General features: G+C 42.2%; 1 protein-coding gene across 1 annotated transcript in view; it reads right to left on the bottom strand.

Moving 5' to 3' along the window:
* The window catches only part of Zir (dedicator of cytokinesis), a 36,264-nt gene extending 8,626 nt beyond the window's left edge, over positions 1-27,638 (bottom strand). Inside the window, exons 1-28 of the mRNA XM_073080229.1 lie at positions 27,432-27,638; positions 27,278-27,350; positions 24,365-24,525; positions 23,783-23,996; positions 23,055-23,248; positions 22,609-22,749; positions 21,983-22,262; positions 21,277-21,484; positions 20,618-20,802; positions 20,138-20,318; positions 19,565-19,722; positions 19,095-19,213; positions 18,795-18,948; positions 18,361-18,549; positions 16,226-16,329; positions 15,758-15,926; positions 15,143-15,275; positions 14,656-14,755; positions 14,290-14,439; positions 13,744-13,921; positions 13,210-13,430; positions 12,691-12,872; positions 3,062-3,141; positions 2,638-2,814; positions 2,319-2,445; positions 1,783-1,958; positions 926-1,060; positions 310-456 (exon numbers count right to left, since the gene is read on the bottom strand). Coding sequence (XP_072936330.1) covers positions 310-456; positions 926-1,060; positions 1,783-1,958; positions 2,319-2,445; positions 2,638-2,814; positions 3,062-3,141; positions 12,691-12,872; positions 13,210-13,430; positions 13,744-13,921; positions 14,290-14,439; positions 14,656-14,755; positions 15,143-15,275; positions 15,758-15,926; positions 16,226-16,329; positions 18,361-18,549; positions 18,795-18,948; positions 19,095-19,213; positions 19,565-19,722; positions 20,138-20,318; positions 20,618-20,802; positions 21,277-21,484; positions 21,983-22,262; positions 22,609-22,749; positions 23,055-23,248; positions 23,783-23,996; positions 24,365-24,525; positions 27,278-27,350; positions 27,432-27,466 — 4,371 coding nt within the window. The 5' untranslated portion in view covers positions 27,467-27,638. The remainder of the gene's footprint in view (positions 1-309; positions 457-925; positions 1,061-1,782; positions 1,959-2,318; positions 2,446-2,637; positions 2,815-3,061; positions 3,142-12,690; positions 12,873-13,209; positions 13,431-13,743; positions 13,922-14,289; positions 14,440-14,655; positions 14,756-15,142; positions 15,276-15,757; positions 15,927-16,225; positions 16,330-18,360; positions 18,550-18,794; positions 18,949-19,094; positions 19,214-19,564; positions 19,723-20,137; positions 20,319-20,617; positions 20,803-21,276; positions 21,485-21,982; positions 22,263-22,608; positions 22,750-23,054; positions 23,249-23,782; positions 23,997-24,364; positions 24,526-27,277; positions 27,351-27,431) is intronic.
* Positions 27,639-27,919: the final 281 nt, after the last annotated feature.

The raw sequence follows: 27,919 nt of genomic DNA on the forward strand, positions 1-27,919 counted from the left end.
AAAATATCATATGTTGCTTCCATATATTTAATTGTCAAACCTGTATTCGTTCCAAAGATGTATTAATTATTCGTCAAAGTTATGAATACCCGTCGCCAAGATAGGTATTGCGGGTGGCGAACCCGACGGGGCAGTGCGCTGATAGGATCCCGGAGTCCTCTACGCAGCGCAGGGACGGCCACCGCCCCCCCTCCCTCCGGGTTTTAGTGCGTTCAAAATCCCACATAACCCCGTGTCGCTCGCACCGCACCGGTTACCTAGTCCCCTTAAAAAAAAAAGAATATGTAGGGTGTTTGGGTGGCTACTCACGTTCCCGAGGCGGTAGTGGTGGCGCATGAGCGCGTACAGTGCAGCAGCAGCGTGGGCACGCGGCGCGGCGGCCAGCGCGGCGCAGTGCCGCAGCAGCACGCGGCACATGCCCGGGCCCCACTCCTCCGAGCACCACGACCACCCCAGCTGGAACAACATCACATATCAGTATCGTCACTATGTCTTAAAGGTATGACTTCAAAAAATAGGGCATAATTTAAATTTTAAAGGTGATAGAACCCTTTGCGGTTCGACTCCAGCTGCATTATCGCTACAGTTATTTTTACATAATGACAGCAGTGTTAAGCGCTGCTGTGTTCCGTTTGAAGAGCGTGGTAAGGGGCGTGGTAATACTTTTCCGAGATGTTCAGCTTAGTCCTTAGTCGCGCATTTTAAGGCCGAGCTTAGGTAGTATAATAATTATATATGGGGTTAATTACTCCCATATTCTAAAAATGAAATCTTCTTGAAAGAAATATTTTTATAATCCATATCTGTACTAAGATAGAAATTATCAACTTACGATTATTGGTAGGTACAATAATAGAAAAAAAAAACATTATTAATCATCGTATCAGATCAATCATTTGGCGTTCCCTAAATGTTCAATACCTACCTTGACTATGAAGGAGCGTATGGACGCGAACATGTGTTGTAAAACGACCGTGCTCTGGTTCCGCTGCAGCGCTCGCAGCAGCACTGCCAGCGCTGCGCTGCAGGCTGCCTGGCCCCAGTCCAACCCACTGCATGACTGGAATATTGTAGTTGAATGTGTTATTTTTAAGAAGTAAGGGGAAATATATTTTAATCGGTGTGTAACTGAATCTTAATTGTTGACCACTAGTTAACCACAACTCATTGGGAGAAACTATTGCATATACTGTTTGGTTTGGATAATGTCATTTTAAATACAATATCGGTAATCGGCATCCGTCGATGCTTTAAGGAGTAATTATTTTCATATCACGGCGTGCGTAAATGGACGTTTTACGCACGCTTCGCGTGCGCAAAACCCCCATTTCCGACCCCGTAATATAAAATTTTATACAACACGCGGACGAAAAATGTTTTTCTGACTCGTGTGATTGCAGTCCTCGCCTGCGGCTCGGCCTGCAAACTCACACTTGTCAGAAAAAAATTTTTCGTCCTCGTATTGTAATGTACTATTTGTGCATTCCCACGATATGGATATCCCGCGCTGTTTTCGTCCCGTCAATATCTAGAATTTGCTATTGTGACGCGACTTGTTTCTATATTCGGAGCGGATGAGCAGTTTTGCGCGGATTCTAGGCGCGTGCGTATATCTATACGCGCGCACGTGTCCGCGTTTGTACCTGTATCATCGCGCATTAATGTATGTGTCACATGTATTTTTGCATGTGCGCACGTGTTCATGTATGCACGCACGTATCCGTGTATCGCGTGCACGTGTCCGCGTGTGTACGTGTATCACTGTGCGTGTGCGTGCCCCACCTGCACGATGGTCTCGAGCGCGTGCAGCAGCGTGAGCGCGACCTCTGCGGCGAGCGCGGCGGCCAGCGCGGGCAGCGGGCGCGCGGGCGAGGCGCCCCGCGAGCGCGCCGCGCCGCGCACCCACTCCTTGCGCCAGCGCTCGCGCCCGCCGCTGCGCGCGCTCGACCCGCCGCCACCTGCGCACGCATCGCAACATATTAAACATTACACATTCACAATTTTATGATGCAAATAAACATTGTATATAGCTAAATCATTTTCGTGTTGGGCACTGGAAAATCTTGCTCGTTAAATTTAATTTGCCTTTACATACTCTGAACAATATTCAGCAGAATTTTTAGACTTACACTTTTTTTACAACATATTTCTCCATAGTTAAAAAAAACATATTTTATTTCTTTATACCTGATTTGAAAAACTTAGAAATTATTTGTTACTAATTTGCAAGTTAGACATTCCGAAAACTATTCTTCTCTACTAAACAGTCTACTGAAATACTATACAATTAAAAAAAAGTCTTATTTTTATATAGATACCTTTCCGTCGCATAATAAAATCAGAGCGAGCGGAGCCCTGGCCGAGAATAACATCCTCCAACTTGGCCTTGATATCGGTGGTTTTGCGTACGTTCTGTTGCGCGCACTTCATTATTTCCTTACGACCCTGCCAACGAATAAATGAATATAATCAAAACAAAAGAGTTATATTGGTTTTATTATCTAAAGTGCCCTACAAACATGATTAACAATTTTATATTATTAAAACGAAAGAAACATTACATTTTATTTTCTGAATTGTCCTCTATTCATTTTGATCCATGCTCAGCTCCCAGCATCTTAGCTTGTTGGACCATACCTTGTACTCCTGGCACTTGAAGGCGAGGTCGATGATGGAGAGCAGCGCGTGCAGACGGGCGGCGGGCAGCTCGGCCACGCGCGCGGCGAGGGCGGAGCGCGCGGCGCTGCGGAACACCCACACGAGGCACATCAGCAGGTTGCGGCTCGTCTCGCTGTTCAGCGGCGCGCGACCGTTCTGGAACGAACGTGGCGAACGGTCCCATTCATGTTAAATTATTTTATTGCGTTTGGAAACCGATTACAGTACAGTTTTGACTTGGACACAACCTCAGTTCGGATTGTGTATGTATACAAGATGTATAAAATATAACAACGACATAGTTTAGGATATTAGTAGCGCCACCTTTTGGGACAAGTCGTCACTGCAAGAAAAAATAAAGATATACCGAATATTTTTTATTTAATATTTATTTATTTATTACCTGCTTGAAATCTCCTTCCGGGGAGGTCGGAGAATATAGACTTCCGAATTGACACATTTCACTATCTAGTTGAAGAATATCTGCAAAAACAAAATACCATTATTATTATTAATCATCGTGTAGATAAAATAGGGTAAATATTGTAATTTCATGTAGATCACACTGAGAGTGTACTGTTACGCCCGGCCTATGTAAGCTAGAGTGCAGTGCCTAGTGCTGCACATACATTATCTAATATATAAAAGGGCAGGTGGGCTCTCACTCGGGGAGTCAGATCTAATCATTCAATTCGGCCACACGTCTTTTAATTTCCGTATTTTCACTTCATTGTTATAATTCAATTAATTAAATAAACAGTAAACTCTTTGTGTCTTCGAAATTTCCTTTTTTAAAAAACCCTCGTGAAGGGACCCGCGTAACATTGGTGGCAGCGTAAAGGGATATCAAATCTATCCCCGGGTTCGTCTCCGCGAAAGTGAAAGTGTAAAAGTGAACAAAAGTGAAGTGGAAACAAAGTGACATTCCATATCGTTGTGGCCACGAATATCCTCTCTGTATCTTCTGACTCCATTGTTCTCCGCTGAATCTCTACAACATCGTGTCTCCGCTGTTCTCCGTCGTTCTCCGCTGTTCCGTGCTGTTCTACGCCGTTCTCCGCTGTTCTCCGCTGTTCCGTGCTGTTCTACGCCGTTCTCTGCTGTTCTCCGCTGTTCTCCGTCGTTCTCCGCTGTTCTGTGCTGTTCTACGCCGTTCTCTGCTAGAAGTCGTCGCCGCTGTTCCTGGAAAGAAAAACGTAATACCGCATACTAAATCGTCTCTGTTCCCGTCACCGTCTCCTAGACTACGTTCGGTTCAGATAACACCGAATTCCGCTGTGTCAACATCTAGACATCGCGTCGCCATGCAAGTACGCCTTATCGCCGTGTTCCTGTAAGTCTTTAACTAAATCCTATTGTGTACTTGTATGTGTGTGTATAATTTTGTTTTTTCTTTCGATTTCGTTGTTGCAAAAAAAAAAATATACTATTCATTCGTAACATCATAGTATGTCAAAAAGTGAACTTCAAACAGATAATTCTGAAAATACTGCTGAAAGTGAAAAGTCTCCAATCTTACCTAGAGTCACTCGTTCAAAAAATAAATTCGATATGGACGTAAACACACTGTTCAAATTCATTAAGCCATATGATGGCAATCGGGAATGTCTCAATTCCTTCATAATAAATTGCAACAACGCAATCGAACTAGCGTCAGATGTGCAGAAACCAATTCTATTAAAATATATATTATGCCAACTTGAAGGAAAGGCTGAGCTTGCCTGCTCAATTAAAGAATTCCAAAACTGGGAACAATTAAGGGATTTTCTAAAATCTCAGTTTTCCGATAGGAAACATTATTCCCACCTACTTACTAATTTACAAGAGAGCAGGCAAGGCCAGCATGAATCGGTAAGTCAATATTCACTTAAAATTGAAACTTGTCTATCACAATTGTTAACTGAAATTTCTTTGTCAAATTATAAACATTCTGAAGTGTTAGGTCGCAACGCGGCTATGGAAGACCTAGCCCTACATCATTTCATTATGGGCCTTAAACCCAATTTATCATTAATTTTGCGGTGTAAATCACCCAAAAACTTAGGACAGGCAATAAGCATCGCCATAGGTGAAGAACGCATAATGCAATCTACGTTCAATCGACAGCAGCAGCAACAATCAAGAGGTTCAGAACAAACTTCGTTCCGACGGCCTCCCGTTTCCAAATTTCAGAATAACAATAATAACAATCAAAAATTAATTTGTAGGTATTGCAAAAATATAGGTCACACTATTGACCAATGCCGCAAACGGGAATATTTTAATAACCGTAATCGTCCATCAACCAGTTCATACAGACCACAACCGCGTGTTAACTTTGTGGCTGAAGATGAGACAAACGACTATGGCCGTGACGAAGTCGACATTCCAAAAAACTAAATCAAGTCTCGCGTCGGTGTCGTGCGAGACACCAGTCTAATCTTAAAATCGACGCCTGTAAATCCGCTGTATCCGCTGTATCCGCTGTATCCGCAGTACCGACTGCATCCGCTGTATCCGCAGTACCGACTGCACCCGCTGTATCCGCAGTACCGACTGCATCCGCTGTATCCTCTGTATCCACTGTATCTGCAGCCCCGTCTGCAATCGCTGTATCCACTGTATCTGCAGCATCGTCTGCAATCGCTGTATCCACTGTATCTGCAGCACCGTCTGCAACCGCTGTATCCACTGTATCTGCAGCCCCGTCTGCAATCGCTGTATCCACTGTATCTGCAGCATCGACTGCAAACGCTGTATCCTCTGTATCCGCTGAATCCGCCGTAACCTCTGAATCCGCTGTATCCGCCGTATCCACTGTATCCTCTGAATCCGCTGTATCCGCTGTGTCCTCTGAGTCCGCCGTATCCTCTGAGTCCGCCGTATCCGCCGTATCCACTGTATCCTCTGAATCCGCTGTATCCGCTGTGTCCTCTGAGTCCGCCGTATCCTCTGAGTCCGCCGTATCCGCCGTATCCGCTCCTGAACCTGAAACAGAAAACAAAGTATACGAAATTAAAACTAATCCTCAGAAAATTCTGCTTCCACATATTCTTGTTTATTCCTCTGTGTCTGATATTCCATTATCCTTATTAATAGACTCTGGATCCGTTGTTAGCTTAATTAAATCCTGTTCTATTCAAAATCCGCCGAAACTAACTAAAGAAAGAATAAATTTAAAAGGTATAGATCCTGTAAAATGTACTACAAAAACATCCGGTCACTTTCCATTAAAATTAAAAATCTGCGATATTTCTAATAAAACTATATCACACAAATTTCATGTAATAGATGATATCGATCTTCCATATGATGGTATAATCGGCACAGACTTACTAAATCTATTCGGTTGTAATATAGACTATAACCAAAATCGATTGAGAATCGATAAAACAAACATTAAACTTCTGTTCAATGAGCCTACTTATACTATTCCTGCAAGAACCGAAATGGTTATCGAATGCTCTGTTTCCAATCCTGATATTAAAGAAGGACTCGTGCTAAATCAAAATCAATTCAAAGATCTTTTAATTGCGAATTGTCTCGTTAAGGTAAAAACCAATAATAGGGTTAACCTTACAGTAGTTAATACTGCTGAATCTGCTATATCGCTTAATTCTAATTTAAATGTAACTCTTATTCCGTGTGACGACTCTCAATCTTCCAATATTATTAATAACGATGATAAAATTCAATATCCTGTAAACAATGTCCAATATTCTAATAGTTATCATCGAACTCGAGAAGTCCTAAAACAACTACGAGTCACACATCTAAATTCTGAAGAGATTGATGCTCTTTATGACCTCTGTTCCTCTTTTTCTGATATATTCCATCTTCCTGATGACAACCTAACTCACACTGATGCTATAAAACATTCTATTAAAACTACTTCTGAGAATCCTATTCACGTAAAGTCCTATCGCTTTCCTGAAGTTCATAAAGCTGAAGTCCAAAAACAAATAAATAAAATGTTAGACCAAGGCATAATTGAGCCTTCCAAATCACCATGGTCTGCCCCTATTTGGGTAGTCCCCAAGAAACTAGATGCTTCTGGGGAGAAGAAGTGGCGAATTGTTATTGATTTTCGCCAGCTCAATGACATCACCATAGGTGACACTTATCCTATTCCTCATATTAACGAAATCCTTGATCAATTAGGCTCCAGTAAATATTTCTCCACATTAGATCTTTCTTCTGGTTTCCATCAAATTCCTGTCGAAGAAGAAGATAAACCTAAAACCGCTTTCTCTGTTCCTCATGGTCATTACCAATTTACTCGCATGCCTTTTGGGCTTAAAAATGCCCCTTCTACTTTCCAACGGTTAATGAATACCGCTCTATCAGGCCTGCAAGGCACCCGCTGTTTCGTATATCTAGATGATATAGTTCTTTACGGTTTTGATCTAAAATCTGCTATTCAAAATCTTAAATGTGTTTTCGAAAGGTTAAGAGAATTTAATCTTAAATTACAACCAGAAAAATGCGAATTCCTTAGAAGAGAAGTAGCCTATCTTGGTCACATCATCACCGAAGAAGGTGTCAAACCAAATCCTGAAAAGATAGAAGCAGTTATAAAATTTCCAATTCCTAAGTCGCCCAAGGACATTAAATCATTTTTAGGTCTCGTCTCTTACTATAGACGTTTCATTCAAGACTTTTCAAAATTAGCGAGACCCTTAACAAGTTTATTAAAGAAAGATGTTCCTTTTAAATGGGATAATACCCAACAGTTATCCTTTGAATCCCTAAAGAATAAACTTATTTCTTCGCCAATACTAGCATATCCAGATTTCACTCAACCCTTCATACTTACCTGTGACGCCTCAAATTATGCTATATCCGCCATTCTATCCCAGGGCACAATAGGACAAGACCGCCCTATAGCCTTCGCTTCTCGCACCCTCAATAAAGCTGAGTGCAATTATAGCGTCACAGAAAAAGAATGTCTTGCGATAATTTTCGGTACTAAAACATTCCGCCCTTACCTTTATGGTAACCGGTTCTCTATTCTTACTGATCACAAGCCTCTGCAATGGCTCTTTAAATGTAAAGACCCTGGATCCCGTCTCATTCGTTGGCGACTCAAGCTCGAAGAATACGAGTATGAGATTATATACAGAAAAGGCAAACTTAACTCTGTAGCAGATGCCTTATCTCGTTATCCCTCTGATTCTTCTGTTCCTGTAAATATAATCGGAACTGGTGCTAATCCTATTATTAATCCTAATAATATGCAAAATCCCGCTGAATCGTCTCCATCGACTCTTCCTTCTACTTCTCAAGATCCTCCGAATCTTGAACATGTCGATATGGAACTCCTGAATAGCCCGCTGAATCCTAATGAGTGGAACTTACCTTTCTTAGATCCTCTCCAAGAACTTGGTGAACTCCCAATTCTTCCTCCTAGTCCTGAAAACGTTAACTTACCTTCTAGTTCACCTAATCTTGATACTATTCCTGAAAACGTCGCTGAATCTAATAATGAATCACCTCCTTTGGACTTACCAACACTCGATGAACTTCTAAGTCCTCCTGCTATTCCTGAAAATGAAAACTTATCTAACCCTAATACTCACCTTAATAATACTCCAATTCCATCTCCTCCTATTTCTGATAATATTCTAAATCCTTCTACTAGTCCTAATAATAACTTACCTTTGGATATACCAAGTCCAAATGTCTCTGATAATTCTTATTCAGAATTCCTAAAAGCTATGTCGAATCCTAGAGCTAAATTTAATACTACTATTCATGAATATATGAATAGCTTATTGACGACAGATTCTAAAATCATTATTCTACCTACTTCTATTGATCTTGATGAATCAAATCCTTACGTTGAAGAAGTCCTTGCTAATCAAAGTGATACCGCAGAATTCCTTAATAGAGAAAGGAGACTGCATTCGTTTCTAAAACTAGAAACAAGTTCTAAATCTTACTATTTCCTTTTTAGTAAAGTCCATCACTTTGATGATGTGCCATATCCAGATTTATTCGAATCCTTAAAACAACTCCGTAATGAGTTATTAATCATTTTGCATGAATCCAGCAAAGAAATTGCTATTTCCGACTTCAGAGATCCTTTCGTAAAACCCTCGTATGCTAAAGTCTATAATATTCTTAATTTCCTATTCCATAATACTGATATCATTATTAAAATATACAGAAATACTATTATTTATCCAACTCCGAGGGAAATTCCTAAAATTCTAAAAGAAAATCACGACATACCCATCGCTGGTCATGTGGGCATGGGCAGAATGTATAACAGAATAAAAGAGAGGTTTTATTGGAAAGGAATGCGAAGTGATATAGAATCCTACGTTAAACGTTGCGAACTTTGTCAACAAAATAAAGCCCTTAGAAGGACTAATCGCGCCCCTATGCAAATTACTAGTACTTCGACTACACCTTGTGAACGTGTAAGTCTCGATATCGTAGGGCCCCTTCCAGAATCAGGACCAGCTAAACTCAGATTCATACTGACCTTACAGGATGACCTTACTAAATTCTCCATGGCCTATCCTATTCGTAGCACTACAGCCGAGGAAACCAGTGAGTGCCTTCTTCATTTTATCTCGGTCTTTGGAATACCGAAAATGATCCTTACAGACCAAGGCACTAACTTCACGTCAGAATTATTTAAGAAAACTTGTGAATTCTTAAAAATTAAACAACTTTGGTCGTCTCCTTATCATCCTCAGACCCAAGGTGCCCTAGAGAGGAGTCATTCCACTCTTAAGGAATACCTAAAGTCGTATGTCAATGATGACCAAACTGATTGGCCTCGTTATGTTTATACGGCAATGTTAGCATACAACACAGCCGTCCATTTCACAACCCATTATACTCCTTATGAGTTAATGTTTGGTCACAAACCATTTATTCCAAATTCTCTCTTTGATGAAACACCTGGTACAACCTATCCGGAGTATGTAAAGATGCTCCAGAATAGATTAAACTATTCTCATAACAAAGCCCTTGAGAACATTCGTAGATCCAAGGACATCTCTAAAAATTATTACGATTCCCGCACTCGTGCTGTACGCTATAAAGTTGGTGACTTCGTGTACCTTAAAAATCATCCAAGGCAGGGTAAGTCACTGTCTCCTGTTTGGAAAGGTCCATTCAAGGTAGTCAAAATTCATGGAAATAATACACTATCCCTTCTCATTAATAGACGTCACGTCAGACACCATTATGATCAAGTCAAACGAGCAAATGTTAACACCGACGCTATTAATGTAGACTAAATATTATACAATTTCAATATATATACAAATTCTAATTATACAAGTTCTAATTATACAATTCTATTTTACGCAAATTATACACTGCTATTTATTTTGCTATTTCAATTTATACACTTTAATTAAGGTATAATCATTAATTTTTATTACACTGTTTCTTTACATTGTTCATTATTAACAATGTCATTTTAATCGTTTTTTCCTTAAAAAAGGAAAACATTATTCAACCTTTAAAATATAGGTTGACTTTTATATTCTACTATTATTTTACTATATCATTTTAAAGGTTTGTTAAAACCAAATATTAACTATCTTATATTGATTTTAAGTTTTAAGTTACTATTTCGTATAAGTAATTGTAAGTAATTCTATTCTTGTTACTTACCTTTCGCTGTTTCCTTATTATTTTTCTATCCTATTTCAGCCTGGCATTACATTGTCACGGTGTCAAATATGAAGAATTCGTCGAACAAATAACGAAGAGTCCAGGAATTTATTTCAATCCCTCAGGTTCTGTTAAATTAATTAGCGATTATATGCATATTTTAATGCCAATAGAAATAAATTACATAAAATCTCATGTTGATAACATTAAAAACGCTCTCGATTCCGCGCAGTATCTTTGCACTCAAACTGATGCATTAAAAGATTACGAATGTCAAAATTCCTTTCAACCGCTGGTTTCAATGTATAATGAGATCACTAGAGATTACTATTCTATTTCCCATTTAATTCCTGCTAGATCAAAGAGATCCGCATGGATTTCCGGTGTCGGTACAATTTTCAAACACGTATTCGGCACAATGGACGAAGACGATGCTATTAAATACGATAACGCTATCCAAACCTTAAAACATGGTAATCAAAAACTGTTAGATCTGGTAAAAGATAATATTATGTTTTCTAAATCTGCTATTACTAATTTTAATAATTCTATTTCCGAGATAAACAAAAATGAGAAACAATTAAACATTATGCTTGAAAATCTATCTTCATATGTGAATAATTTAACGCTTATTTCTAATTCAATTATGTTAAAATCTACTATTCATAGTGCATTTAGCGTTCTTCAGTCTACTATGTTAAGTCTATCGTATAAATTAGAAGATATTGTTAATTCTATATTATTTGCTAAAACGAATACTCTGCATCCGTCAATTGTACAACCTCGTGATTTATATACTGATTTGGTAAACAATGTAAAATATTTACCTAAATACACAGAATTTGTTGTAAACTTGGAATTAGATAACATAAATGTATTAATTAATCTTTCTGAAATAATAACATACATTATAGATAATAAATTAATGTTTATCCTTAAGATTCCTCTTGTTCAGATAAGTAAATATGATTTATATAAGAATGTTCCAATTCCTGTACCGCATGATGATGTTAATTCTAAGTCTTATGCATTAATTATTCCTACAACTGCCTTTGTAGCTCTGAATCAGGATAAATCCAAATATATAACTTTAAATGATATTTCTAATTGTAAAAATATTAATTCCGATATTTATATTTGTAAAGATCTTAATGAATTTAATGTACAAGATTATCCTATTTGTGAAACAGAAATATTAACGAAAGTGTTAACAATACTGCCAAAACAATGTAAAACTAACTTTTTATATGGTCATACTAATATTTGGCAGTCATTAGATAACAATCGATGGGTGTTTACCCAATCTGAACCTTCAAAATTAAGTGTAGAATGCCGAAGTGATGTTAAAGAATTTACTATTTCAGGAACAGGTATTTTAACTTTAAAACCAGATTGTATTGGATATTGTGGAAATGTAAAATTACTAACTAAGAAACATCCTATGTATAAAATTAGTCACTTCCATTCAGATTTCAATTTAATAAATGATTCATGTTGTAATTTTGATAAATTTAAGAAGTTAAACTTCAATAAAATTGTTACCAAGCTTCCTAATTTAGATTTTCATAGATTAAGTCAAATTGATGTAAAATCTGATGATTTGTTAAAGACTATACAGAAACTAAATTCAGAAAATGACTCTATTCCTGTTCTAACTCCTTATTCTATTTCTACTTATTTGTTTGGGATACTTTTTGTAATTTTTCTTATATACTACTTTTGTTATAAAAGATGCGTGGTCTTTTCTCGTAAATTTAAAGTAAATTCTAATGCTTCAAATCCTCGCGAATCAAGCCCTGAAGAAATCGAACTCAGACCGCGATTAAGAGTTGATAATTAATTTCCATTTTTCTTTTCTTTTCTGTGGAAAACTTCACGCTTCGACCGTGTAAGTTTTCACTTAAGCGGGGGGTTGTTACGCCCGGCCTATGTAAGCTAGAGTGCAGTGCCTAGTGCTGCACATACATTATCTAATATATAAAAGGGCAGGTGGGCTCTCACTCGGGGAGTCAGATCTAATCATTCAATTCGGCCACACGTCTTTTAATTTCCGTATTTTCACTTCATTGTTATAATTCAATTAATTAAATAAACAGTAAACTCTTTGTGTCTTCGAAATTTCCTTTTTTAAAAAACCCTCGTGAAGGGACCCGCGTAACAGTACACTGAAACTAAAGCGGGTGCACGTTCGTCTGTTTGTATTGAAAAGCAGTACGTAGGGCGCCATATAGGTGCGCGTGCGTGCAACGATTTCTTTAGTGCATGACAGGTGACGGATGCTTGCTCGCAACTCCCAAGTCCACCATCGCGGGTTGTATGCGACTGACGCAAGTTTTAGTGTACGCCTTAAGTATAGCAAAATATTGACAATTCTTTCGAAGGCTTATTGATCAGTATATATTTCGGTTATCTCACCCTTCCCAGTATCAAAACCGCGATGCAGCTGCGGTCTAGCATCGAGCACGATGTCGAGTAGCGGCAGGTACAGCTGAGCAACTCTGGCCTTGTTCTCCGGCGCCGCCAGCCGCGGGTCCGCGTCGTGCGCGCTCAGCAGCGACAGCACCGCGTTCACCGCCGCGCACTGCAGCACCGGACTCCTGAGGAATATAATTCGGTCAATACGTGTGCGGTCAATACGAGTCCGCCAAACTGCTAGTCCGCTCTGAATATTGAAACGAGTCGCGTCGCATTAGCAAATTGTAGATATCCGGGGGACGAAACCCGCGCGGCCCTCTGGCAAACTCCGCTGCGCGCTCTCGCCCGCAGTACATAGCTGCGTTAGAGTGCTTTTACTGTTGCTACGGAATATATTCTTATGGTTGTGTTTCACCGCATTGGCTCTCTGACATCTGCGCGCATTAACTTCAGAGCGGACTTGAATTTTGGTGCGGACTATACAAGGCCGGCGGAGGCGTATTGGAGGGCGGTACTCACTGCAGCTCCAGCGCGGCGGTGAGGTCGGCCAGCAGCAGGCCGGCCAGGTAGTGGCGCGAGCGGAACTCGTGCGAGAGCGCGGTGCGGCGGCGCGTGTCGTCGCTGGCGTGCGAGCGCGCGGAGGGCGCGGGCGAGGCGGCGCGCGAGGCGGCGGGCGCGCCGGCCGGCAGGCACAGCGACACGTAGTGCTCGTGCGAGCACACGATGCGCAGGAACGAGATCTGAACACGCACACTAACTGTCAGCGCTTGCAATCCTACTCATACTTATCCCCCTGTCTCTAAATCAATCAGTGCTCATAATTCCACTTCATGACAGAAACGAAGAGTTGCAACATTGCATTATTTCATATGAAAATTGTATTACCAATATTTTAAATCTAATTTTTACTTGTCTCCTTCAAAATGTGAAATTATTAAAATTAAGAAATTAGGTCATTAAGGAAAGCTTCATACACACTGAACTTATTTAAACCAAGACAACCCAAAGCCCAAATTATAAACGCCAAATACTAGTTAAATAACACAAGTGAACCTTATAGTGCACGAGCGGCACGGCGTCCGGCAGCGAGGCGATCTTGGCGCACATCTGCTTGTGGTAACCTCGGATGAGGTTGAGCACGTAGCCGCGGTCCATGATGCTGAGCAGGTCGAACATGAAGAACGCCAGGCTGTTGTTCAGGCTCTGCGTCAGCCGGCTGTTCTTGCCGTATCTGGTAGTTTGGGACACAAACTTAAGCACTTTCAGTAAATAATTTTCAGTACATAAACAAATTATTTTTTTGAATCGTTATCGTCGATAATTAACAACACTTACAAGGCTCCGTTTATGTCTATACGCTATTGAATGTGTCAGAAAAAAATATATTCTCCTATACATTATTTTGACAAGCACGGTGCGTGTTTGTGTGGTCCCATTACGATACATATAAGTATGTTAATACACATTCGATAGAAAAATATTTTGTCTACGACGGACGAAATTTTTGGAACACTATGCTAATCGCCAATCGCTTCACCTATTCTCCATCCCCCCTTTTGATCGAGTGGAATATCATTCCATATAAGAACTTCAACTCACCCGGCGATAATCTCAGCGGTGAGGTTGGTGACGAGCGTGGTGACGTCGTCCGTGAACTGTTCCGGGAAGCGCGCCTTGCGGGGCGCCTCGATCGCGCCGCTCCAGTACAGGTACTCCACCATCGATTTCACCATCAGCTCGAACAGCGTCCTGGGGACATTCGTGGAACCATAAGCCTGATATAAGGATGGTCAAAAGTATTGTATGTATGAGAAATGCACTTTATTTTTTGGATTTATTATCATAACGGTCATGCATTGCTATTACCGTTATAATAAGATATAACATTATAACACGTTTTAAAGACATTCACAAATGTAAAAAAGTGATATTTATAAAATAATGTATTTGTATATATTATGTTACCATGAGTTCTGCATGGCGAGGTCCCTGGTGGCTCCGCTGGCCACCACCCACTGCAACGCCAGTTCCTCGTGCAGGATCTTGCATGAGCCGTCGGTCATCACTGCGAAAGTAATTTCAACAGATGGTTCATTAAAATCATTACGTATTTTGAACTTTTCTTGCGAATTTGGGAAATTAAATTACAGTGTATTTTTAGTGACAGAGGTCATTTGCACTACTAATGCATAGGTTTTTAGGAGGAGCCGGAAATTACGCGTGCTCATGTATCCCACCGTTTATTTATGAGTGGATAGGGAGCGAATAATCTTCAGCACGTCGCGCACTTGTACGTGCCCGGCACGTGCGAGACCGATCGACAGACACGTGCAACTGGATGGCGCTCAGCGGTCATGCGCGTGCGCCGCGTGCAACGTACCGCGCGGCGGCAACAGCAGGGTCGCGTGCAACGTACTGTGGGGCAGCAACGGCAGGGACATGTGCAACGTACCATGGGGCGGCAGCGGCAGGCCCACGTCGCGGTCGGACAGCGCGGGGCGCGGCACGCGGCACTGGTACTGGATGTAGGCGCTCAGCAGCCCGCTGCGCCCGTGAGCGTCGCACGTCGCGCCCTCGCACATGCCCTGCATATACCATCACCGATGCATTAGTGCCGTGGTAATTAATGAAATCATCTATCAAATCAACTATTTATTTATTAATTTGGAAGGTGGTAGAATCCTTTGTTTACACCTATTTTTGCCTCATAACAGCAGTGCCAAACGCTGCTGTGTTCTGGTTTGAAGGGTGTGATAAGGAAGAAATACTTATCCGAGGTGTTCACGCTTAGTCCTCAAGGGGTAATGACGCATCTGTAGTCGACCTCAGGTAGGAATATCTAATCCTATCTGGGGTTGATTACAGTTCTCCATGGGCGGCAGTAGCCACTTACCATCAGGTGGACTACATGCTCGTCTGCTACTCCTATATTGTAAAAATACCTATCAAATTATCATCAATAAAAATTATCTATCAAATTATTTATCAAAATATTTCCGTTCTATTAAAACAATTTTCACATGATGGTTGGGTTTGAACGCGAGTCTTAAGCCAGTGCTATACTAACGGTGATGTCGGTGAAGATGTGCGCGAGGCAGGTGAAGGCGTCCTGCGCGATGTTGAGCGGCTGCGCGGCGAGGCGCGGCGCGCAGGCCAGCAGCTGCAGCAGCTTGTCGCCCAGCACCGGCAGGAAGCGCGCCAGCGCCTCCACGCTCGCCGTCGGCAGCTCCGCGATACTGTGACCGAGATAAATGACACATTAGTGTATAGCTTATGTCAGTATTCATTATCAATATGTCCAATTTTGTTAGTAAGGATCGATATTTCACAATTTCTACCTACTCATTTACAAATTTCGTTTTTTGGTAGGTAAAGGAAGGCAAGTGAATAGACTCAACCGAGTGACTCCAAATTATGTTGTTTTAATGAAATTTTTTAAAAGATAGTGAGTTTTGTGTTTGTTTCTAGATTACAATGTAGGGAATAAATTAGATATAAATAGAGCGTTCCGTTGAAACATAAGCACAAATCTTACCTCGCGCGTAGTTCAGCCTCCATATTGGCCAGTCCAATTCGTGGAGGGATGTTGCCCTCTTGCACCGCCTCGCACGCCATTGCAAACCTTTCTATGTAGCCGTCCTAAAACAAATAATGATTTTGTTAACACATTTTATGTGTTAAATATGAAAATTGTAGAATATAATTTATGAATATAAAACAGTCTAAAAAGCAGTGATAGCCTAGTGGTTAAGAAACGCGGCCTCTCGATCGAGGGGTCCGAGGTTCAAATCCCAGGCACGCACCTCTGATATTCAAATTTATGTGCGTATTAGAAATTAATTATCACTTGCTTAAACGGTGAAGGAAAACATCGTGAGGAAACCCGCATACCAGAGATTTATAAAAAAAAAAAAAAAATCAAAGGTATGTGAAGTCTACCAATACGCACTTGGCCAGCGCGGTGTACTATGGCCTAATCCTTCTCATTATGAGAGGAGACCCGTGCCCAGCAGTGGGACAGTAATGGGTTGATGATGATGATGATGAAACAGTCTAAAGCTGTATAGTAACGGCAACCCTGAGGATGTACTAGTATATTTACGGTGACTGTACCAGAAGATACACTAGGCGCAGTAGCTGCCAGGGAGTGTAGAGCAATTATCAGATGGTGATTTTTTTAGTTACTGAAGGGCGTGTACGCTCAGTAACGCTGACCAGTGGATGCAATACCTATAGAGGCCTCCAGAGGATGCTTTATTTATATGTACCACACACTCACCAGCGGGTGCGTGGTGGTGTGCGCGTCCAGCGCGAGGGAGAGCAGCGGGCGGTGGTTGTCGATCCAGCGCGTGCGGTCAGCTGCAGCGGGGCAGGGTACACACTCACCAGCGGGTGCGTGGTGGTGTGCGCGTCCAGCGCGAGGGAGAGCAGCGGGCGGTGGTTGTCGATCCAGCGCGTGCGGTCAGCTGCAGCGGGGCAGGGTACACACTCACCAGCGGGTGCGTGGTGGTGTGCGCGTCCAGCGCGAGGGAGAGCAGCGGGCGGTGGTTGTCGATCCAGCGCGTGCGGTCAGCTGCAGCGGGGCAGGGTACACACTCACCAGCGGGTGCGTGGTGGTGTGCGCGTCCAGCGCGAGGGAGAGCAGCGGGCGGTGGTTGTCGATCCAGCGCGTGCGGTCAGCTGCAGCGGGGCAGGGTACACACTCACCAGCGGGTGCGTGGTGGTGTGCGCGTCCAGCGCGAGGGAGAGCAGCGGGCGGTGGTTGTCGATCCAGCGCGTGCGGTCAGCTGCAGCGGGGCAGGGTACACACTCACCAGCGGGTGCGTGGTGGTGTGCGCGTCCAGCGCGAGGGAGAGCAGCGGGCGGTGGTTGTCGATCCAGCGCGTGCGGTCAGCTGCAGCGGGGCAGGGTACACACTCACCAGCGGGTGCGTGGTGGTGTGCGCGTCCAGCGCGAGGGAGAGCAGCGGGCGGTGGTTGTCGATCCAGCGCGTGCGGTCAGCTGCAGCGGGGCAGGGTACACACTCACCAGCGGGTGCGTGGTGGTGTGCGCGTCCAGCGCGAGGGAGAGCAGCGGGCGGTGGTTGTCGATCCAGCGCGTGCGGTCAGCTGCAGCGGGGCAGGGTACACACTCACCAGCGGGTGCGTGGTGGTGTGCGCGTCCAGCGCGAGGGAGAGCAGCGGGCGGTGGTTGTCGATCCAGCGCGTGCGGTCAGCTGCAGCGGGGCAGGGTACACACTCACCAGCGGGTGCGTGGTGGTGTGCGCGTCCAGCGCGAGGGAGAGCAGCGGGCGGTGGTTGTCGATCCAGCGCGTGCGGTCAGCTGCAGCGGGGCAGGGTACACACTCACCAGCGGGTGCGTGGTGGTGTGCGCGTCCAGCGCGAGGGAGAGCAGCGGGCGGTGGTTGTCGATCCAGCGCGTGCGGTCAGCTGCAGCGGGGCAGGGTACACACTCACCAGCGGGTGCGTGGTGGTGTGCGCGTCCAGCGCGAGGGAGAGCAGCGGGCGGTGGTTGTCGATCCAGCGCGTGCGGTCAGCTGCAGCGGGGCAGGGTACACACTCACCAGCGGGTGCGTGGTGGTGTGCGCGTCCAGCGCGAGGGAGAGCAGCGGGCGGTGGTTGTCGATCCAGCGCGTGCGGTCAGCTGCAGCGGGGCAGGGTACACACTCACCAGCGGGTGCGTGGTGGTGTGCGCGTCCAGCGCGAGGGAGAGCAGCGGGCGGTGGTTGTCGATCCAGCGCGTGCCGGGCAGCTGCACGTCGGGGAAGATGTACGAGTAGTTGGGCGGCGGCGCCTCCTGCATCACCGGCAGCGCCCACTCGCCGCACGTCAGCTTGCCGTTGCGGCACAGCGGCAACCACTGCGGACAGTACAGAGCGTTACATAAAGGATTACTATGTGTCGATACCAATCGACGTAACAAGGATTGGTTAATGATGACCAAATATATAAGCATATGTACTGTATATACTTCAAATACCCTTTTCTGTAGTTTGTATCAATTGTCATTTTTTTATGGTTTAAAGCGACATTACTCGCAATCGTAACAATACAGGCGTTGTTTTTGAAGAATTCCTTACTTACATAATATATCATTTCACTTACTGAATATCCTACGGGTGTCTCCACACTCTTCTCCTGGTCGGGAGCCACCGGCTTTCTCTGGCACGACACGTGGAGGAACGTGAACAGCAAGTGATGCTGATCGCCTAGATCTGCTGGCAGCTTTATCTTGATCTCGTCGTACAATGAAGGGTTTCTGAAAATGTTGTATAGGATTAAATAACGAGGTTAGTGACCTGGTTGCATAGAAATTACTCCTTTGCAACTAAGTAATAACAATTTTGAAAGATTTGTATTTTTTAATTAAAATAATAAGTTACTAAAGCAAATTGATTAACTTACTTGTTATGATACAGTACTGTGGTGTACGCTTCAGTGCTGAATTCCGGGCACGAGCTGCGGCCAAAGATGGCCGGCAACGCAGACGCTTGATCCTCGCCCGACATCAGCTGGATTTTTACCTGTACAAGAAGTTACATGTTCAGATGTAAATGCAAATTTCAAAATTAATTAATCTACGACACGTGTTGTATGAATAGGTATGAGTCATATCCTACCTGATATGAATCATACATTAGGGCGGCTGCAGTCCTGAGGACTACGTTGGACTAACTAAGGACTACGCCTTTTCTGTAACACAACAGCGCTTAAAACTGTTTTTAAAAGAAGAAAATAGGTCCACAAACCCACAAAGGTTTCTATCACCAGTCAGTGAATTTGTAAGTCTCATTAGGACGCACACCAGGCGCACTGTGGGGATCACCGTAAACGGATACATCTATATAATCATCATTATAATGATCTGTACCCACCGTGATGTTCCTGGCGGAGGCGGCGCGCGAGGCGCAGGCGGCCAGGTTGACCTCGCGCACGGCCAGGTACAGCAGGTTGCGGTACTGCAGGTGCGGCACCGCCGCCGCGCTCAGCGGGAACGCCAGGATCTCCTTGCACGGACGCACGTTCTCCTCGGCTGGACGAACAACCAACCATATGTACGGTCACTGACTTACTGACAAATTTTATATAAAAACTGACTCAAACTTTAGTACAAGTTCATGGAAAAAATGGCCGGAAAAATCTTTGTCAAAATCCGGAATTTCTTAGCGATAAGAAATGAAAGGTATTTTGATTAGACCTAGTCTGGAACATTAATGTTTGCAGCGAAATTTAACGCGTCCATTACTAAGGTGACAACTATTCCGCGATTGTAGCAGGAATTTCATTTTTTTACCACTTTCAATTCTGACACGGAACGCAGACCCAAATACGGGGCTATATGGGTTTATAAAATAACTTAAGAGGACCTTACTAGTCTCATAAAAATACTTTTATTTCATAAATTCAAGGTGAAAAAATAATTTAAAATTTATGAATATTAAACTTACCATTGTAAGGCGCTAGTTTAGCAAGCTCCGGAGTGAGCCCATTCTTGATCTCTTCAGGGCAAGGTGATACTTCGATCTTCAGGGTACCAGGGATGCATTTCAATTTCCGGGGGGCTGAGCTAGGTCTCTTGATCTCCGCTAGGAATTTGTATAGGTCTTCATCCCGTAGTTTATCTGTTTCCTGTAAACAATGTTTTTTTTTTCGATTTTACAAAATTTATCCATACGATTTTTAACAAATATCAATACTATTTTTTGGACAGGCTTAAAGTTACACTACCTAGCATTTACTTGACAAATTGTTCTCTTTTTAGCAGCAATTAAAAGCGTTATTAATAGGCAGGAATATTTAAGACAGTGATGCTGCCACAGTCGAACCACTAAAGATGCAATTCAATACAAAAACATCTAAAAATATTGCAACTTTAAAATGTTTCTAAATCATAATAATGAATCTTTAATAACTTTATAACCACATACCTGTTTAAAAAAGCTAGTAACAGTAATAACAATAGGTTTGAAGGTATCCAGCTGAGTAGCGATATCGTCGGCCTGCTGCTGCGGCGTGGCGCGGCGCTCGATGGAGCCCTTGCGCGTGAGGGAGCCGCCCACTTCACCCGCCCGGCGTCTCAGCTGCTCCAGGCTGCTGGAGGACGCTTTGCGGTCTGAGGAGTTAGGAGAACGTGAAATATGGTGGTTTTTGTCTTAGTTTGGTATTGAAGATAATCTTGACAAAAATATTGATAGTGATTTCAAAGTGAATTAAAGTGTAATTGATTGTAGGTAATAGTTATGCTAGCATAAGTATTGTAGATGAAAGATAATGTTGATAGTGTTATGTATTGTAGTTGTATGCTAGTATTTGTGGTGTAGATGAAGGTGATGATGTTATTTAAACATTTATTTATTGATCAATCAGTCCTTTTGTTGATTGTTCTATTAATGGTGTTAATCAAGGTGTTGATAGTGTTATTAGAACGACTGGTAATGACAGCAGACGTGATGGCGGAGGTTATTCAGTTTTGGTCAACACCAAGTTGGTTAAAACCATAGACATTGATACATGTTTATGGTCAATAAGCAGTGTTATCAGTTACCCAGAATATTGGTGGTGTGCAAAAGGCAGGGTTGTCAGTTACCGAGGCTGTTGGTGTTGTGCAAAAGGCAGTGGTGTCGGTTACCGAGGCTGTTGGTGTTGGGCGTGGGCGCGTCCTGCGGCTGCGCGGGCGGGTCCTGCGGCGCGGCCAGCACGCCCAGCAGCGCCACGGCGCTCCACGCCAGCGGCATGCGGAAGCGCCCCAGCCGCGCGCACGCCGCCGCCGCGCCCGCACGGACCTTCTCGCGGTTCTGCGTACACGCGGACATGCAATAAGTATTATATTATACCTTGCCTCTACCTTTATATAAAAAAAATAGTTAGTATATTTAGTAAGTATCTACTTAATACGTAAAATGTAATATTTTATATTTTCTATAATGATTGTTAATGCTGTTTTCTATTGGTAGTTATTTTGACAAAAGGTGCTAAGAAAAGACTCATCACCTTGAATAACCTTATGAATCACGTGATGCATGCTTTGCTCCTTAGTTGTCTATTTTCATAATATAACATAGACATATGACATAATAAAATGCTGATTGATAATTTACTTTACTTTTAGTTTCTTATTACTTCTTATACTTTTTACTACTACTAATAAGTTAACTTACTTTTTAGTTTCCATGTATTCGATTATAGTGTGTTAACCTACTTTTTCCATTTAACACTTGTTAGGAGTTGGTATTATCACATCACATCACTATCCAAAAAACATTGATTTCTTTAAATATAAAACAAAAACTAACCTTATCATCCTTAATATACGGCTCGACACACTCATTAACATCCCCTTGCAGCACCTTCTCGACCCTCACAACCAGAAACACATCAGGTGAGGGGTTAAGAACATCAAACACGGCACTGCGGCTCAGTGTCGACAGATCAGCATGAGGGACATGCGCTGCTAGCATCTGACGGGTGCACTCCGAGTTTAAGTTGAAGTAGAAGTTCTCCGAGAGCTTCTTTTTCTCTTTGGCGTCGTAGAGCGCCATCGACGCGAACAGCGGTTCCACGTCCAGCTCCAATCTGAAGGTTTGATTGCAAATTTAGTTTTGGACTATACATACAAGAGGTGAGAGATTTTTTGTTTTTGCTGACCGCATCTATTTTGTTTCTTATTACAAGTTTCAAATATTACTGTGTTGTGGCTTTAATGCATACAAATGTTCCTACTTACGAGCATTTGAGACCTAATTAATTTAGAACTACGGTTCACAGCTGATCTTAGTAGATAGTAAACACTACTTTGATTAATGAAACAAAAATCTTAGTTCAAACTACATGATATTTTATTATGTACACTTAATGAATGGTAATCAAACAAGACAGTACATAAATTATGCTATAGAATGTTTATCATAGATTTTCTTACTTGAGTTGGTGACACACCACCATAATCCTGTGGCCCATCAGTTCACAGGGCATCTCCGCAGCCAGTCTCCTCTCTACAGCTTCTTCTTCATCCAGGTAAGGAGTGTAGAGACCTAGGAGATCTGCTTGGCGGTTCTCCATTCTGTGTGATACAACATTTCGAAAAAATACAAAATAAATTATATTAAAACCAAAATATAATATCATTTCATTTAGTACAATATTTAATAATTTAAAAATTTTTATACAATTAATTATGTACAATATGTGAGGGGTAGAGTACTCGTAGATGTTCTCTAAGGACCAAAATTAATTCAATGGGGTGTAACTATAACCCCTTATGATTATATGATTATATGACCATACATTTATGTAAAAAAATAGTTGGCTTCATTTCTTACAACTTGCAATGATCACTGAACTTAGTAAAATTTTCTTAACACTAACCGCCTAGCTTCATTAATAGCATCAATCTGTTCTGTAGGTTTCTTCTCGAATAGGTCCGGTAACAGCGGATCTGAGGAAGAGCTGCGCAGGTCCAGGCTGGCCCACGAGCCGCGCGGCGTGAGGGTCTCGTTGCAGGACGAGGACGACGATATCGAGGCCACTGATTGACGACCGCTGGATGGCTGGGATTCAAACTGCACAAAAACCATATGAAGTCTTAATAAATATTACACTTTACTAAACCGCATAAGGATTTTTAAAATATCAAATATCGTAATTCAATGTAAGCTACAATTTATATTTAAGTACTGGTCGGATTTTATAGAAAAAATATTGTGTTAAAAGGAAAAATGACACTTTATTGTAGTACTTTAAGACTCTCATCATATGGTGAGTAGACTTTTGGTCTATGAAGAAAGAATTGCAGAAATCCAGAGACAAAAGCAATTTTTCTGTCTTATTGAAACATTTATAGTAGTTTAATATCAGTATCTCCATATAACTAGTGTGATAATTATATAATAATATAATTATCAATAGATAAGGTTAATACAGCAAGAGAGTTTTCAGTCCACCTGATGGCCATGGACATTTATAACCAACTATATATAAAACAGGGTTTCTACCCGAAATTGTTTACAAAACTGTGTTTATTGCCCCTCAATTGTAGGACTATCTACTTCAACCATATCAATGATTTTTATTGTTATTACTATTTAACAACTCACCTGTTGCGACGACAACTCCTCAGTAGACACGGCATGGGGCTCCACATCGACCTCGTACTGGTGCGGGGGCGCCGCCAGCAGCCGCTCGATGCGCTCGTTGAGCCGCTCGCGCGTACACGAGGAGCCCGAGTACGCGCGGTACTTGTAGTCCACCACAGTGTAGTCCGCCGTGTAGCACGAGATGCAGTCGCGCACGAACATCGGCGCTTTTGATCTGGTGAAGTCATTATAATATAGGAGTAGCAGACGAGCATGCAGTCCACCTGATGGTAAGTGGCTAATGCCGCTCTTTAGATCTGTAATCAACCCCAGGGTTAGATATAACTAACTGAGGTCGCTCACAAATGCGCCCCTGAGGGCTATGCAGGATTGACTTGGATAAGTATGTCTCCCTTACCCCACCCTCCAAATTAGAACATAGCAACACTTAACACAGCTGTTATGAGGCAGAAATAGCCGGTGGAACTACAGAGGGTTTAAGTTTCACAAAATAGTATGACAGTCCATAACTTGAAATAGGTACTTTTAGACAAAAAAACAAAAAAAAACGAAATCCTGCTTTAAATGCAGCAATATTCTTACAAGTCCTCATCAGGCAGCACATGTTGCAGCGTGCGTATACGTCGCGGCACCGTTAGCAGCTCGATGTCGTTGGCGGGGTATGCCAGGGGGTCGTTCTCCCCCATCAGCCGCTCACACACCTCCTCATAGTCGGGTGGCTCAATCATGTCGGAGAGTGATATCTGAGGATTTTAATTTGTATGATGACACATACATATGTAGATACTGTGTTCATGCAGAGTTAACACAATTTATAAATCAATCTCAGCAGCTATAGCAGTGATAGCCTAAAACACAGCCTCTTTATTGTAGGGTCCGAAGCACGCACTTCAGATTTTTCGAAGTTATGTGGCTTGCTTAATCGGTGAAGAAAAACATTGTGAAGAAACCTGCATACCCGAGACATTTAAAAAAAATCATGGTGATGATGAAAAATAATTTCAAATAAATGACCTATAAGCGTTTCCTCATATTGGCTCAATTATTGCCTTGAACATCAAAAACAGCTATGTGTAAAATTTATGCAGATTGATGCCCATAATTAATAAGCAATTTTTCAAACACACTGCCTACCAAAGATTAGACGTCGTACGTTTTAGCAGCATATGATAATTATTTGTCCAAAGTTAATGTGAAACAGGGTTTGTTAAAAGCCATTTCAATCACATCTAAGTAATTTCTTGCAAAACATAAGACAATATTGAAATGTCATAATTTGAACAAACATTGCATATGAGGAAAATTGTGTAATTAATTATTAATAACAGTCTTAATTTTCCAATACAGACAATGTGAAGACAAGAAGAAGACATGGAACATAAAAATAAATAAAACACTTTCTACACTCACTGCCTCCGAGCTGGAATTCCTGTATTGTGGGTTCTATGGACACACACAGAGACAAATACACATACACCCAGACCCATAAACATAAGTTTATTCAGGAATCGAACCAGGGACCCTCTGCGCCTCAGACTAGTTTGGTTTTGGTGACTGCTCCGCATGCGCGTCGCCATATGTCGTAAGTAGGTGAAATAAACTTGTCCCTGTAGTTCCGGGACCAGAATAGGGCTACGGTATCCCCTGCCTGTCGTAAAAGGCGAGTAAAAGGGGGCTTCCGGGGTTGCGGACAGCAAGAGTGGGAGCTCGAACCGCCCGGCCAGCGACCCCGGGATGGACGGCGGTATGTGTGGTCGCATACCGTCGTGAACACCAGATGGTGTGGTGAGTTTCAAGCTCACCTGGGCGGAGCCCGACGGGGCAACGCGCCAAGTGGACTCTGGTTGCGTTCCGTTGGAGATCCCGGAGTCCTCTACGCAGCGCCGAGGACGGCCACCGGGGGGGTTTTAGTGCGGTAAGAATCCCACATAACCCCGTGCCGCTCCCACAGCATAGGGTACCTTTTGAAGGTTTCCCCCTACTACGAGACTACTACCCCCTACTCCCACTACTACGAGACTAATCTTAAACATATACAGTGGAGCGTCGATTATCCGAACGTCGCTCAACCGAACGACCGCTTATCCGAACATAGTACGCGCGGGTCACACCACTGTCCGCCCGCGCGTCAGTTTTCGTACACTTGTCGCGACTTGTTCACTTCGTTATTGTACGTCCTAGTAACTGCTAGTCGATAAACAAAATTTTTCCGCGTGAAAGTAAACTCTTTCTTTGAAATGCCTAAACGTAAGCGTGTTGTCCTTTCTATGAAAGATAAATACGAGATTAATAAACGGTTGGAAGAAGGCGAATCTGCAACCAAGTTATCTATTGAATACAAAGTTGGTAAGTCTACCATTACGGATATAAAAAAACAAAAGACGAGCATAAGTAACTTTATATCCCAGCTCGATTCTTCTGACGGATCCTCGAGTCGTAAAACGATGAAGCTTGCCTCAAACACGAATTTAGATGATGCTGTATTCTTCTGTCCCTTGCTTCTGAAGCGTTTACTTGCTTAGATATTGCCTTGCGCTGGTTTGAAACACAGGCCGAGAGCGACCAGTATCAAATATCTGTTCTCAAAAAAGTATGTGATCTAGCCTCTCGTAAGCGGGTAGGCTTGCTTCGGCAGACGAAGATTCAAGATTTTTTTAAGCGTTAATTTTAATTAGTAAACACTAGTTTGACTACAAGATTGTCTGCACTTTTTTTTTGTTTATTTCCTATTTGTCATTAAAGATATTCATAAATGTAAATTATATGGTTTTCATTTAACTGTACGTAAATTTGTATGACTGAATCAATATATATGTACATTAGTTCGATTATCCGAAAATACCGGTTTTCCGAACACCCACGTCCCCCAATTAGTTCGGATAATCGACGCTCTACTGTATATAATATTTATTTAATTTTGGTCTCTATGACTAATATTCTTTGGGATGTGGGATCCAGATTGATCCAGTAAATAATATTTTTTAATGATTTATATTGTGTTCATGCAATTATTTAAGTAGTATCTTACCTTTCTTACATCATATTCAAATTAACAAAAATTGATAACTCACATACACAACATTGCTTTAGAACTATTACATCTGTCTATGATAACTATCTCTATCAACAACTAACAGGACAAATTATTTCTCAGTATGACTTATTTGGATATAAGTCATCCTGTGTTATTCATTTTGATTAATCAGCAGCATTATGTAGGTGAGATTACCATGCAGTACTTATAAAAAAACATTTCAACTATAAACACTAATCACATAACTAAATAGTACTAGAAGTAAGTAAATTAGAAGGCCTAGGCTTTAATAGGCGGAAATTCAGTATGCAATAACTACGAGACAGTTACTCAATAGGCATAGGAAGGCTTAATAGGTCGAAAAAATGCGGTAACATGCTCATACCACATCAAGAAACCAGCTCACGTAAGTCGCTTAAGGCAAGGATGAGTCAGAAGCAGGTTAGTCGCCGAGCACTTACTGAAGAGGAGCAACCCGAGAGAGTGCCGACCTTCGACTGGCCAGCATAGACCTTACGAGCATCCCCAGCATTCCTATAAATAGGTAAAAATCAATGCTACTTAGATCGTCCTCACCCACTTCATGCTCCGCTAAGCAGTACCCAAGCCATTTACCCGGAAGAATTCTGGTATTTACGTCCAAGAGTCATCTAAAAGGGGACACAGGGGCACTACGTGTGAAATGTTACGAATTACCGATGTTGCATTTGAAATCCAAATATCGGAAACAAAAATACAAATTGTTTACAGAAACAGAAAATATCAACTTCAATCTGACAGTTGCTTTTTTAAATTATGTTTTTCTTTCGCGTGAATGATTTTGTACGTTTTTGATATTCTGCCTTAAATTTTGAACTCAATTTATTTGAATAATGCCAGTTAATACAATATGATTAGAAAAGTTAATCCTCGAACAAGTAGACATTTCAGATTCGAATATATCAATGAATCACGGATAAAAACAATAACAACTCTGGGCATCGTTATTATTGGATAACAGCGCTATCTATTGGTCAGTAGCTACACTACGAATAAGAAAGGAATAAATCAGGGCGTCAGATCGCAATATTTTTAATGGAATAAATATTTTAAAATGTTTAGTT

Source organism: Epargyreus clarus, unplaced genomic scaffold (genome assembly GCF_041222505.1).
Source record: "Epargyreus clarus isolate Ecla_fem2 unplaced genomic scaffold, WU_Ecla_fem_2.2 ptg000015l, whole genome shotgun sequence".
Classification (NCBI taxonomy): Eukaryota; Metazoa; Arthropoda; class Insecta; order Lepidoptera; family Hesperiidae; genus Epargyreus; species Epargyreus clarus.